Source organism: Elephantulus edwardii, unplaced genomic scaffold (assembly GCF_000299155.1).
Source record: "Elephantulus edwardii isolate Elephantulus edwardi_28Jun2011 unplaced genomic scaffold, EleEdw1.0 scaffold00007, whole genome shotgun sequence".
NCBI lineage: Eukaryota > Metazoa > Chordata > Mammalia > Macroscelidea > Macroscelididae > Elephantulus > Elephantulus edwardii.
The window spans coordinates 18,917,340-18,931,673 of NW_006399757.1; the positions used below are offsets into that span (position 1 = coordinate 18,917,340).

Below are 14,334 nucleotides of genomic sequence, written 5' to 3' on the forward strand. Positions count from 1 at the left end.
ACCCTCCCTTGGATTTTAAGAGACAGTTAATCACATGGGAGGAGATTGCCCATCTTCATCCCACAGAGCAGCTGGTGGCCTTGAACTGTGTGCCTTGAAATTGCATTGCAGCTTCTTGCCACTAGGCCAGCAGAGCTCCTATGATTTGTAGTAGCCCTATGAATCAGACCTTTTCCTATCCTGTGCCCTCCCATTATCTCTGACATACTTGAGCCTATTGCTCAGCCATTGTGTCAATCCATCTGGTTGAGGATCTTCCTCTCCTTTGCTGACTCTCCACCTTTCCAAGAATGATATCCCTCTCCAAGATGTAGCCTTTCCTAGCAACATATCCAAAATACAATAAATGCATTTAGTTTCTTGCAAATTTGGAATAGAATTTGCAAATTTGATACAGTTTCATATAATTTATATTCATGTTCCTAATTCACGGTGGAATAATTCAACTGTGAAAGCCATGTCTTTTACAGTGTTATCTAAACTCTTGCAAATAATTTGTATATCAGGAGATATGGAGGAGAGAGAACACACTCAGATATGGTGCTTATACATTTCTTTTCAACAAAATGAACCGTAGCCTGTCACAGGCAGTAGGCTGTCCATCTATGTCCAGCCCGCCATGTGTGTGTGCTGTGTGCAAGGGACAAAATCAGCACTCATGAACAACCATTTCTCAAGGACTTAGCAATCATTTCTCAAGGACCTAACTTTTACATTGCTTAGATTTTTTTTTGTGTGTAGATGCCTATAATCATACCGTATTCCTTGATCTTTGAATTTCACTACTAATATTATGTAATTATTATTTTTTTTTAAACCATGAAACTAAATGGAAGCCTTTTTCCCCCTTTTCTTTGATGTGTTGAAAGAGATAAGTTGAAACTGGAGCAAAAAACTGGGAAGAACTATGAAAGGTTTTTCCTGGCTCTGTCACTAACATTCGTGAAACTTTAGAAACTTGAAAGGGCAGAACAATGCTTAATAATAACTTTATAACAGAATTGGCTCTGTTCACTTCTCAGAATTATTTGTATAAATTTGGGAAAGGAACAGTGTTGAGAAAAATTATTCTTGGTTATATTCCAGAGATTAAAAATGGGGGGCGGGGGAAAAACCTAGAGACAAAGAGCAATTTAAAAAAAAATAATAAAAACATATAGCTTACTCCTCCCTATTCACCATGGCTTGTTTCATGTTTCATACTCTAGTTTAGCTCTAATTTATCTTTTTAAAATATTTCCTTCTTTCTCTTTTTTTCTAGCTATTTTCCATAAAGGATTTAAGTATCTTTCAACAACAAACAAGAATTTTGGGGTTTTTTTCTTTACATAGGCGCAGCCTATCTCTTTCATTGCTATTGTTGATCCATAGCTGACCCTCTCTTGGGTTTTGTTGTTGCCAAGTTGGAACCAAACCTCCAGAAGGTCTTCAGAGGCAGTAAATTGCATGGAAGGAAGGAAATTGCTCATCTGTCTCCCATGAAGCAGTTGCTGAATTCGAACCACATACCTTTGCTTTGACAGCTCAATTCCTTACCACTAAACCACTAGAGCTCCATTGGGTTTAGGAAACTGTAAAATGCATGGGAAGAGATTACCCATCTGTCTCCAGTGGAGCAACTGATGGGTTTGCATCTCCAGAGAGGCACAGCCTTTGGTTTAACAGTGCAAGTCCCCTGAGGACTACACTGCCAGAGTTCCCTTTATGTGTGGTGATCACTGAAAAGTGGATGGAGGGGTGTGTGTGAAGAATAGGAAAGATTCAACAGGGGAGTGAAAAAATGGGGTGATAATAGGCATAGATCAATAGTTATTCATTATATGAAATACAATGATATGAATAATTGTAAAAAACCACAGTGTACATCAGTGGTACACACTGTATGCAAACCAATAAAAATAAAAAAGAAAGAAAAAAAAGGTGGAAGTTCAGTGGGACCAAGGATGGGCTTAGTGTGTAAAGTGCACACTGCTATAGCCACGCTCTTGCTGAAAGAGGAGTTACGGATTTAGAATTCCTGTCACCCAATCTGAAAAGGGAGTCTGGTCCTGCTGGTATAGCCCATAGGGGTTATACTACTAATTCAAAGGCAGCACCTCTCTGGCCATTTAAATGCACCAGCAGCATTTCTACAGGACCAAGATGGGTATCTCCTCTCATCTGATTTGCAGTGGCGGGAACCTAGAGAAAGTGATTTTGAGTATATTTGTTGAGTCAGTTATGATTCCCAGTAATCCTAGTAGACAGGGTGAAACTATAGGCTTTCCAGAGCTGTACGACTTTACAGAAACATCCTACTACACCTTTCTCCACCATAGAGAACTACAGGGTCTGAAATGCCAACTTTTTGATTAGCAGCAGTGTGTGTAACCACAGCACCACCAGTTTACTTGTTATTTATGTCCAAAGACCAAAAGGCAAACTCAGGGCCCTTAAGTGGATTCCAAACCATCAGGACCCTCCAACACGTTTCCAAGGCTGTAGATGTTTAGGGAAGGAAACACCCATCTTTTCCCCATGGAGCAGCTTGGAGATTCAAAAGAAAGACCTTTTAGTTGGCAGTTCAGCAAGCAAAGCAGTACATTACCAGGGGTGCTTGCAATTTATATAGTTCACTTAACATTTTATGGCAGAATTTCTTCACTTTTGTATTATTGGTATTTTTTAACTAATCAATTCTTTGTTGGGGCCTGCCATGTACATTTAGGAACCACTAGTCCATTTTTCTCCATCATTAATATAGAAAACTGTTTCTAGACATTGGCTTGTGTCCTTGGAAGGAAAGCATCTCCATTAAGAACCACTACTGCTCTAGAATAATTGTTGAGTTGTTTTTTGGAGTTTTTTCTTGTTTATTTTTGTGGATGAGCAAACTTTATTTTTACTTGCAATAAAGAAAAAGAGATAGAGGCCTTGAAAAAGGTCATCTCAGGGAAGGAAAATGCTGAGGCAGAATTTATAAGTTAGATTAAGGGTGTGGATAGAGGCTTATTTTTTATATAACACTTTCAGCAGGAAATGGCAAGTTTATTTTAGCAAAGGAGTTATTATGCAAATTTGGAGGCACACACAACTGGCCTTCAGTATGGAATCTATTGGGTTAGCTGCTTAATTTTCACAAGACGTGCATGCCCTGAAGGTTTCTTCTTCATGGCCTTCCTTCTCTGAAAGGTCATTTGGGGGTCACCCCATTTGCTTTTGCATAAGCATGGCATCTTAAATTTCTTTCAGAGAACATAAACAGGAATTGTTGGTATAGTTGAAAGTTGTTAGAAAGGAACACCCATGGCTGCTTGTATTACTTGAGTTTCAGGCTACTGCACTCAGGGACCTCCCCAAGTTACTGAGGAACAATGATGCTGATTTGAGGACTGGGGTGCACCTGGTCCAGGCTATGGTCTTTTCAATCACTTGAGACCTGGACAGTGCATAAGGATGATAGAAGAAATATTGATGACTTTGAGCTGTTGTGTTGGAGAACAGCATGGGATATCCATGGACTGCCAAAAGGACAAACAGATATGTCTCAGAGAAAGTACAGTCTTTTATGCCAAGATGTCAAAGCTTCATCGCACAGACTTTGGACATTTTGCTAGGAGAGGCTATTTCTTGGAGAAGGATATCATGCTTGGGAAGGTAAAAGGTTGAAGAAAGAGAGGAAGATGCTCAACGAGATGGACTGATGTAGGTACAGCAGTGAGTTCCCGTGTGTGAGGAAGTGATGATGGCACAGGGGAGGAGAGGGTTCAGGACTTGTTCATAGGATTGCCATGAATTGTACTCAACCCAAAAGCACCTGGCAACCCAAAAACAACATGTGAACTATGTTTCTGGGCCTCGTGTTACCTTGTGGCTAGTCTCCTTGACCTAGATTGTCTTCTGGGGAAGGAAAACTTGGCTACAATAAAACACAATGACAAACATTATAACACTCAGAAAAACAACAAAAACACACTATTCTAAGTTGAGGATGAGAAAGAGGGTGAGAGAGAGAAAAAGAATATTTTACTATGACAGGAGTTGATACTCTTTAAACATGAAATATTAATTTAGCTCTTACTACCAACCTAACATAGTGATTTAATTAGGGTTATCTTTGATTTTACAACTATAATGAGAATCTATAGAATATTTTATAAGACTATGTATTCCTTTAGAATTTGATCGTTTTTCACCAACTTAAAAAAGCAATATGAAGGAAATGGGAAGGATATTTTGTTAAAAGCGATGAATTCAAACTTTGTAAATGAATCAGTATAAAATTTAAAAAACAAAAAGCACCACCAAACCACAATGCATAGGAATGGTCATATGAAACATAATGTAAATGAAAGTATATGTGAAACATAATGTATTTTAACAAAACACAACATATACAAATTTTGTTTGAAAACCAAAAAAATGTTTTTTAAAAAATTTAAAAAGCACAAAACCATGAGAGGGTTAAACCAGCTGCCCCTTGGAAGCAAGGATTCTGAAGCTTCATCAGACATACTCTGGACATGTTGCAAGGAGGGACCAGTCCTTGGAGAAGGACGTCATGCTTGGGAGGGTAGAGGGACAGTGCAAGAAAGGAAGACCCTCGATGAGATGGGTTGATTCAGTGACTGGGGCAATGGGGGTAGGTATGTCAGAGACCATAAGATTGGCACAGGTTAGAGCAGGGTTTAGGGCTGTTGTACATATGGTCATTATGAGTCTCAAGTGATTAAATAGCACAGAAGAACAACGACGTGATATATATGAGTGATTATATGCAAATCAATAAAAAATTAATAATAGGAGGGGGAAAAGCAATATAAGTTTGATATCATGCTATTTTTTTTTCTGGATTCTCACACCATTTCTAATTAGCAGTTGAATAACTTCTGTAACTCTCATCACATATGACATCATCTCTGCCAGTGGTAGACAGCACTAGAAGCACAGTTTCTAGCCACTTGCATTGCTGACCAAAGCTGCATATCTTATGCAGTTTGAATTCACCAACACCTCTGTGGCAGAAGATGAGCCGTCTTCAGCTCGAGAGCAGTGAAGGAGCAATGTCAGTGCTTGTTTTAAGAGTGGCATGAGTGAATATAGCCCTGAATGGTGCTTGGATTTTGTTAAGCATTCAAAAATTGGTCACTGAAAGCTGATAAAAATGTTGGTGTCTTTATTATTTGTAAGTACTAAAGACAAGGATTAATACAGGAAGAGGAAATAAAAATGGAAACAATGTAACTGCCTACATTCATTTTCTAGTTACATGTATACAATGAATTGCTTTTCGCCATGAATTTGAGTAAATACAATCACGTTTCCACTATTCACAAGCCTGTAAGTAATGCTTAATTTAACAAATCGTTGTGTCTATCATCACCAGTAAGAGACTGTAACATGTTTTTCTCCTTTTGAATGTGGACAGTATTATCTTAGTGGCTTAGTTTAATAAATATATGTGTAACTAGTACTTTTTGGCTCTCAGTCTCTGTACTATTCCAGTTTTCCCATACCTTTTAGAGAAAGAATATTCCTAATTATTTGAGGAGTCTCCAGATGATGATTGATAAGAACAATTGTCATCTGCTTCTGAACAGCAGGCCTCTTTTTTAAATTTTTTTCCATCTCTATTTCAACCTTTTCTTCTTCCTTGCACCCTTTCTTTCCTAGAGATGTGACCTGCTGCCTGTAGATTAATATTTGATGTCCTGGGGTCTTCACACTGCCATTTGCTTTCAGTTCTCTGAAGTCTAAGTGGGGAATATGCCTCTTTCCAGTTCATACTACAGTGCCACTTTTCCTTCTCATTGCTGTGTGGAATTTTAACAGAATTTTCCATTTCAGGTTTTCTTTATAACCTTTTCTATCTGCCCGTTCCTATAGGCTCTACTTACTTTGTTGCTGTTGTTGTTAGGTGTCACGGAATCAAACTGTATGAACAACAGGTTGGAACCTTGACCTACCTGGTACCATGGTCATGATCACAACCTTGTTCAAGCCCGTTCTTGTAGTCATTGCATCAATTCCTTTTATTGAAGGCCACCTTCTCTTTTGCTGACCCTCTACCTTTCTTTTTTAAAGGATTGGTGTCTTCTGACAAAATGGCCAAAATATGCGAGATGAAGTTTCACCATCCTTACCTCTAAGAAGCAATTAGGTGTATTCTTCCAAGATAGATTTGTTTGTTCTCTTGACAGTCAATGGTATTATTCATAACCCTTTATCATGACCACACATTGAAAAGCAATTCTTCTTTGATTTTTCATATTCCTTGTGTAACTTTTATGCACAGAAAGCAATTGAAAATACTGTGGCTTGCATGAGGCACACTTTCATCTTTATATTGACATCCTTGTTGGTTAGCATTATAAAGAGTTACTCGACAATTTTCCTAATACACACCTTTCCTGATTTTATGTGTGTGTGTGTGTGTGTGTGTGTGTGTGTGTACCGTCAAATCAGAGCTGACTGGTACAGGAGGAGATTGTCCCTCCTTCCCCGGCAGAGCATCTGATGGACCTTTCCTGATTTTAATCATGCAGTGTTTCCTTGTTCTGTTTAAACAACAGCTTCTTGGTCTTTGCATAGATTTGTCAAATGCACAGTTGCAGGTTCTGGGATTCTCATTCTTCTTAATGTTCTCTATAGTTTATGACGATCCACCTGGGGGAATGTCTTCAATGGAGAGGATCTCAGCGAAAGACTCCCTTTGCCTTTGGATTTGTACTCCTTCTTCCAATAATCTGTCTTCCTTTTGGGCCAGCTTTGTAAATAATTTTTCATTCTAAAGCATATTACCACCTTCTCATCTCAACTCTGTTTACTTCTGTACACAAATGGACTTTCTTTTTGCCAGCCCCCACCTACCATACGGAAGATACTCTGAACATGTCAGGTCTGAAACTTCCTATGTACTTCGGGAAACCTGATGACCTCATCTGTAGCAAGTTGGGCTGTTCACCCAAAAGTCACACCTGTCTACTAGTTCAAACCCGCCAGCAACTCTGCAGGAGAAAATGAGCCATCTCCTACTGTGTGATTTAAAGCCTTGGAAAAGCTAGTGGAGGATCAGCAATGAATTATTAGTTCCAACTGGGTCACAATGAATTTTTGAGTTTTGAGAGATTTTAAGGGGTCAGTTCACACGTAACATGCACATATTTTTAGAATATTTCAAAAGCAAAATCCTCAGGAAAAAGGTTTCAGGTGAATTTTGAGCAGGTCTGTAAGTTGATTAACTCAATATATGGCCCTGGCTAATGAGCTGCATATACAAAACATCATTAGTGATTTCTGACCAGAATCCTGGCTAGGGTTTTTTTTTGTTTTTTGTTTTTTAACCAGCCAGAATAATAATTCCTGATTTTATAAAGGAATATAAAATTACTCAAATTCACTCTGATATGTGACAAACACGTAGTTTATTTTTTTTCTCAGTTTCAATAATCTCTTTTACAGATAATAGTATGTCAATTTCTGTAGTTGGAACAGCTTTTGTACAGTTTAAAATTGTTGCTTCAAATACCAATTTATTATTTGGCTCAGTCTTTTCAACTAATTGCTTGAACTCTCAGAGTTCCTGTCAACCCTCCTTTCTCCCAAAGAGGTGTTTGGATATACAAGGATGAGGTGGAGTCTTGAAGAAAGTAGTCTCTGAATATTGGTACTATTCTCTGGACACTCAGATTTCTATAGTAACTTTCCTGGTCTACCTCACTGGCCTGAGCTCCCAATATTTGCAGCTGAGTTTGATGATAAATCACCTCCTGATTCCTGCTGTCAATGCAAGTTGCAGCTTGGTGGATCTCTTGGGTTTAGGCTCCTTCACATAACCCTCATTGGTTTTGGGGTTTCCCAGAGCTTCTCACAGATACCATTTGGTTTCCTCTACAGTTAGTTTATTTCACAGAGTTATCTTCATAGCATATCCTTTGGAAAATTGAGACTTGCAGGCCTATCTCTTTTAAAAGAATTGAGATGATTTTAGGAATGCTTCATCCTGACCTTGTGTTCATATTTTTAGTATATAAACTGGATAAAACAAAACAAACAAGAAACAAATGTTAGTGTGTCCGCATGTCATTCTTACTGCCCCTCTTTCTGTCATATTTCTTTGGTTTGCTTTTTATCTGTATCTTAGGACAAGATAAGAGGACTTTTTCTTCCTTTTCTTTGTCTTATATCCTATTTGTAGCTTAAGTGAGTAACGCCATTTTAACTGTCACAAGTAAAAAGGGTTTATTCTTTGGATGTCCTTCAGAAAAGCAGTGACAGCAGTGTTCTCTTAGCTCTCGTTGATCTGAGGCTTTGATATGAGACCACTAGCCTTAATCTCTGTAACATAAAGAAATCTGGGGTGGAAATGCTTCTTTTATCTGTTGATTTTTATATGTTTTATTGCTAAATCCCATTTTGAATGTTAACAGTATTGTCCTTACATTGCCTTTATAACCGCCCTAAGTTTATGTTCTATCTCTTTCTCATACCCACACAACCACCACCCCATTCTAGCAAAGGCTCAAGGATGAAATGGACAGATCAAATTCATATACATGGAAATAGAAATGACAAAAAAAATAATTATTTTTAGGTATGCATTTATTTGGAATATATTATAAAGTCAAGTAAAATAGTGGTCATCTTGTAGGTTCTGCTAGGCTAGTGGCAAAAAGCTGTGCTGTAATCCTGAAGGCACATGGTTTAAATCCACCAGCTACTTCACGGGAGACGGATGGGCAGTCTCCTCCCATATGATTAACTGTCTCTGAAAATCCGCCAGAGGGTCAGCTATGGGTCAGTTCTGACTCAATGGTGCACAATAACAATAGTACCGCTGGAACACAAGTGAGTGGCTTTAACAAACAGAAACTTACTCTTTCACAGTTTAGGAGTCCCGAAGTCTGAATGTATATGTCAATTCTGGAGAGGGCCATGTCTTTATGAGTCTACTGGTTCTGAGACTGTCGCAGCACAGGCACCTAGGTCCAAAAGTATGTTCCATATCCCCAGCTCACTCATTCTTCATTCTCTCTCCTCTTCTTTCCTGTAAGAGAAAAGGTCTTTTAAGATCACATCCTGATCAAGCTCCCCTTACATCTGACCATAACTGTGACTGAATTAATGGTGCATTTCACTGCTAATCTTTTTAGACCAGATTGGCTTTTGAAATCAAGAGATAGATCATCACATAACTGAGACATTACATCATAACTTGCAAAATGCTGGGCATAGTGACCCAGCCAACCAAACTCATATTTTCAGGGGACACACTTCAGTCCAAATGAGGAGTTTTGAATTATATGTGGTGTTGAGTCTCTTAGAAAGTCTTTAGTAATTTTTGATTTATCTTTGTTTGCCTTCAAAATAACTTTAAATTTGAGTAGTATGAGCATTGAGCTTTACGAGGACTTCTGTAGTTCTGTAATGTTTTGCTGTCCATTGCCATGGAGTGAGAATAGATCTGTCCCTCTTGAGATTTCCAAGTCTATGAATCTTAATTGAAACTGACTGCACATATTTCTTCTGTTGAGAGACCAGTGGGTTTGAACTGTTGACCTCTCAATTAGCAGCCAAGTGTTTAACCATTATACTACCCAATCCACTACCTCTGAGTTGATTCCGACTAATAGCAGCCTTCCACGGGGGGGGGGGGGGAATTACCTCACCTTTCTCTCACTGGAGGTGCTGGTGAATTAGAACTACTAGCCCTTTCAGTTAATACAATGCCACTAGGGCTGGCAAAATTATACCACATAATGTAAAGATTCATTTTGAATTTCAATTTACTTTTATTTACTTGGATTGGCTCATTACTCTCTCTCTCTCCCTTTTTTTTTAATTTTGAAGACAATGATTAGGTACTAGTGTGTGTTTGACTTGCTGCTTCACATTTCAGCTTAGGACATTCACTGTAATATTAGTACAATAATTAACCACTTGAATGGTCACAAACAGAAAGGTCTGCTGTCCAGAGCCACCCAGAGATCTGTTCTTGCAAATAAGAGAACCCTTAGGGACAGGGATGTTCTTTCAGTTGGGGTTACTGTGAGTCAAAAGAATACTTAACAATAATTACATGACACTAGTTACATATTTTTAGAATATAGCCTTAACTTCAGGAGTGTTGTAGAAGACATGGACTGGCAAGGTCAGAAGCTGTGTGTGGTGGTCCTTGGAGCAGCTGAATAATCTTTCTAAGCCAAATATTTGCTGTCCCCCCACATTTCAGTAAACACTAATGTTGCTCTTATTGTATACCACTGAGTTGGAAACAACTCATAATGGCTGACCCTCCAGCAGGTTTCAAGAGTGAATTGCCCATGTATCTCCCCAAGAGCAGCTGGTGAATTCAGATGGCATGATTTGGGCTGGCAGAAGAATTCCTTGCCACTAGGTCATCAGAGCTCCCTGAGCACTAATGCGACTACCTCTAAAAACCTCTCACTGCTGTCAAGTCGGTTCTGATTCTTCCCTTCCACTGCATTTCTGAGACTGGTAATCGCCACAAGAGAAAACTACCGACCTTCCCACCCATCCCCACCCCAGAGTTGCCACATGGCCCTTATGTTAGCACTGCAACTTCCTACAGACTACACCACATGAGCTCCCTAATGAGATACCCTATTATAGACGACATATTGTAAGATAAGTGTAATGAAAGTAGCTAACCTTTGTTTCTCAGTTGCTTGTTTGGTTCTCATCAGTATCATATACAACTGGTATCTGTTTTAAAATGCCCATTTTACATACTTGGAAGCTAAGAGAGACAAATAAATTTCCCTAGATCGTTTGAATTTTAGTGGTGGATAGCTTGGTGGAGTCCGACAGTTTAAGTCCAGAAACTTCTGTCTTCACCACTACACTGTTGCAGAGGAAAATTAATTTTTTTGTTTGTGTAATTATGTAGACAGATGAACTTGGTAAGGATCTTATGGGAAAATGTATGTGAAAATGCTAGGAAACTGTGTAGCATATTATATGTCATTGCTATTTACTGCATTTTTTGTTTGCTCCTAGTTCTCTTGCATTTGATTTATACTTTAAAAATGTATTTGTTTTAGATTCCCCCCCCCCCACTTTACCCATTTGGAAATCATAAACCTATTTGCAATCACAAAATTGTTGTTCCATTTCTTAGACATCCAAGTAACATGTACCCTAAAATTAGAGACACAAACATCTGATACTATTATTTTGTATTTGAAACAGTATATAAGAAAATATACACTATTTAAGAAAATTATAACGGCTATAATTATCATGTTCTTGGTATATATGTCCTTTTATTTCATGCATGAAAAGGAGCAGCATTTTATGAAAGAAGATAGGAAAGAATATTCACTTGTTTTGTTAATAATGTTCTCTAATATAGAAGCAACTATGTATTTTACTGGCCAATCAAATTTTAATTATGTCAGTTTTCACTGAACCTGGCTGCCAACCAGCACTCAAAGGTACAAATTTTAAGCTTCTACGTTGAAAAGGAAATTGCTCTTTGCAATTTAATGTTTGAATGTTTTAAGTAAGGGACCACACACTCCGCAGGGTGAGGTGGAGACCTTGAACTGTGGCTGCTACTTCCTATCACGGGCTGCTACTGCTACCTGTTTAATAATTGTCTTTGGCTCCCTGTAAACCTGCAGCCAGAAAGGTATTTGAATTTTTTTCCCTCCTCTAGCACTTGCAAATCCGATTTTTATGTATAGCTAAGTGCTCTTAGCTTTTACTCTATCCACTACTTGTGCCTGGTTTCTAGCCGGCCTGTAACTAAGCCAGATCCGGCCTATGTAATGCTGTTTGTAATGAGAAATCTAAACAGGGAATGGCAGTGAGGCATGGCAGGAATGTGTTTCCATTGGAGAAGTCAGTGTAGAGAAAAAGTATAAGCAAAGCCATGTCCAGAAGGCCTTTTCAGCTGGCCAAGACGGAAGACTAATGTTATTGTACATAGCCTGTTACCCTGCCAGCCTTCCCTCACAGATTTGCTTTCTCTCCCTCTGCTCCCCTCCCCCTCCCTCCTCCCTTCACCTCTTCCCTCTCTCCTCCCTCTCCCTTTCTTCGGGCTCTGGGACTGTTTGCTCAGGTGGACAGTGACACCATTTGGAATGAGCTGCACTCGTCCGGTGCTGCACGCATGGCTGTTGGCTGTGTCATCGAGCTGGCTTCCAAAGTGGCCTCAGGAGAGCTGAAGGTGAGGTCTGGGTTGCATTAAGTGTGGGAAATCCCAAGAAGAAGCTGAAACAGAGCTGTTGTTGTTGGGGAATTGTGAGGCGTGTGGTGTGGTAGTAAAAGGAAAAGGGCGGAGGGAAGGGGTCACAGAGATGGCCACTAAGGTGTGATAATAACTCATCTGTAGGTAGGTAGTAGCTGATCCTCCTCTTTGGGCCCTCCTCTCCCCAGGAAACTGTGTTTAGGGGTCTCTGGTGTGTTTTTAAGAGCATAGAGGTGGTGAGCAGAGCTATGGTCAAGTTAAAAATACTCTTTGTGTATATACATATCTGTCATGCTGTCCTGGTATTCTCTTTTGAAGCAATCTAAAAATATGATTACTGAATCGTATGTATAAGCTCAAAATACCACCCAGAGAGAGGTGGGGGAAGAAAGGTAAATACCAGACGGGAAGAATTGGGAGGAAGAAGGAAATTGTTGATTAGGAGAGTAATGATCCAGAGTGTGTTTTTCCATGAAAGAACTTCAAAAATGAGCTATGCTTTATTGTTCTTTTCTTTTTATGGTCTCTTCTTTTCTACATCATATGAAAAGAACAATGTATAAACCCCAACGTTCCCCAGTCTAAACAATTTATAAAAGCCAGAGACCTGACAGACGTTGACATTTTATTTGGTATTTTAACAGTGCTATTTAAAGGTATGCCATGTGTGGCTTGAATGCAGTTACCCCAATAAACTTTGTTGGTGCTAACATGACTTTTTAATACACTGGTTCACACACTTCATAATGCAATCTGAGTGGTGATTGATTTGGTATTTTTAGCAATTGTGGGGCTTTAGGGAAATATATCATGACCAGCAACATATGCACTGCGAATTTTGTTCATCTAAAATAAAATCTAATTAGCAGTATTTTTCTTGTGTGTAATGAATTTTTATTCAATTACACCTGACTACTTCACTTGTGATTAAATATGCAGGGTAGGAATGCATACTTTTAGAATGCTTTGTCTGTCCCAGAAGCCTTTGCTCTAACTCATAAATTCACTTTTTTCCTTAAACAAGTTGGAACCTACAGAAATACTTTAATAAGGTGGGGTGCTTATTAAAAAATGTTGTGCCTTATCTGCTGTTATGACATGATCAGCCTCCGACATTAATTGTGTATCTCCTGAGTTTAAAGGGGTTTTTAATGTGGGTTTACTACTCATCTTTATCTTTGATAACAAGTAATTGTACACGTCACAGAGAGGTTTTTGCCCATTTAAGTTTTGAGTGTCATTTGTAACAGTCGCATAAATTAACGTATTTAAGAGGAATATTTGAGGATCTTCCATTTAAAAGAATTTATATGACACTTGAGAATGTTACAGTGTTATAAGTTTTAAAAGACTCAGTGGTGGTCATGAAAGTTGAGTAACTAAGGAGTGTCTAACAACTCACTTGTTGAGTCAGCCAGATTTGAAACTGGACTGTGGGGGAGGGATGGGTCTTTACCTTGTCATCACTGTCGGAGGAAAAAGGCAATGGATCTGACCAAAAGAACAAAGAAATGGTGCTTCACAATCCCATTTGAGAAAAATACAATTGTTATGTAAGTATTGAGCATTGTTATAACTATGTAAAACATAATTAATAATTCAGAGTCTTTCTCAAGTAGAATGCCCACACTTACTTGTTGTTACATGCTGTTGAGTTGGATGGAACTGGCTCAGAGCTGACCCTTCAGCAGGTTGTCAGATGCTGTAAATCACACAGGAGAAGATTGCTCATCTTCCTTCCACATAGTAGCTGGTGGATTCAGATCACCTGCTTAGAAGTTGACAGTGTAACTCCTTACCTGCTAGGCCACCAGAGCCCCTTACATATTACTTGTAGATTACAAAATTATTATTCTCTCACAGTGTGTAGAACTGCTGAAAGCATGTAGGAAGTAAGTTGAACAAAACCCAAATTCTGTTTTTATAAGTCAACAATGTTAAGCAACAAATGTAGGGGGAAAATCAACATCATATAGTATGTCCTAACTGACCACCAGCTTTGTTAACACAGACTGTTTATGTAAAGAACAAAGATTTGGGCAAATGTCCATCTCTAATATATGGCTTAGGAATTGGCAAGTTTAAGGAAGAAAAGGAATAGCCTAAGAATCAAGACTGCCTGGTTCAACATCTTCCACTTG

At 38.8% G+C, this 14,334-nt stretch overlaps 1 protein-coding gene across 1 annotated transcript in view; it reads left to right on the forward strand.

Annotated features, from left to right (window-relative positions):
• Positions 1–11,894: 11,894 nt before the first annotated feature.
• LOC102855820 (histone deacetylase 9-like) overlaps positions 11,895–14,334 on the forward strand; it is a 297,314-nt gene continuing 294,874 nt past the window's right edge. Inside the window, exon 1 of the mRNA XM_006880382.1 lies at positions 11,895–12,172. Within this exon, the coding sequence (XP_006880444.1) occupies positions 12,116–12,172 (57 nt within the window). The 5' untranslated portion in view covers positions 11,895–12,115. The remainder of the gene's footprint in view (positions 12,173–14,334) is intronic.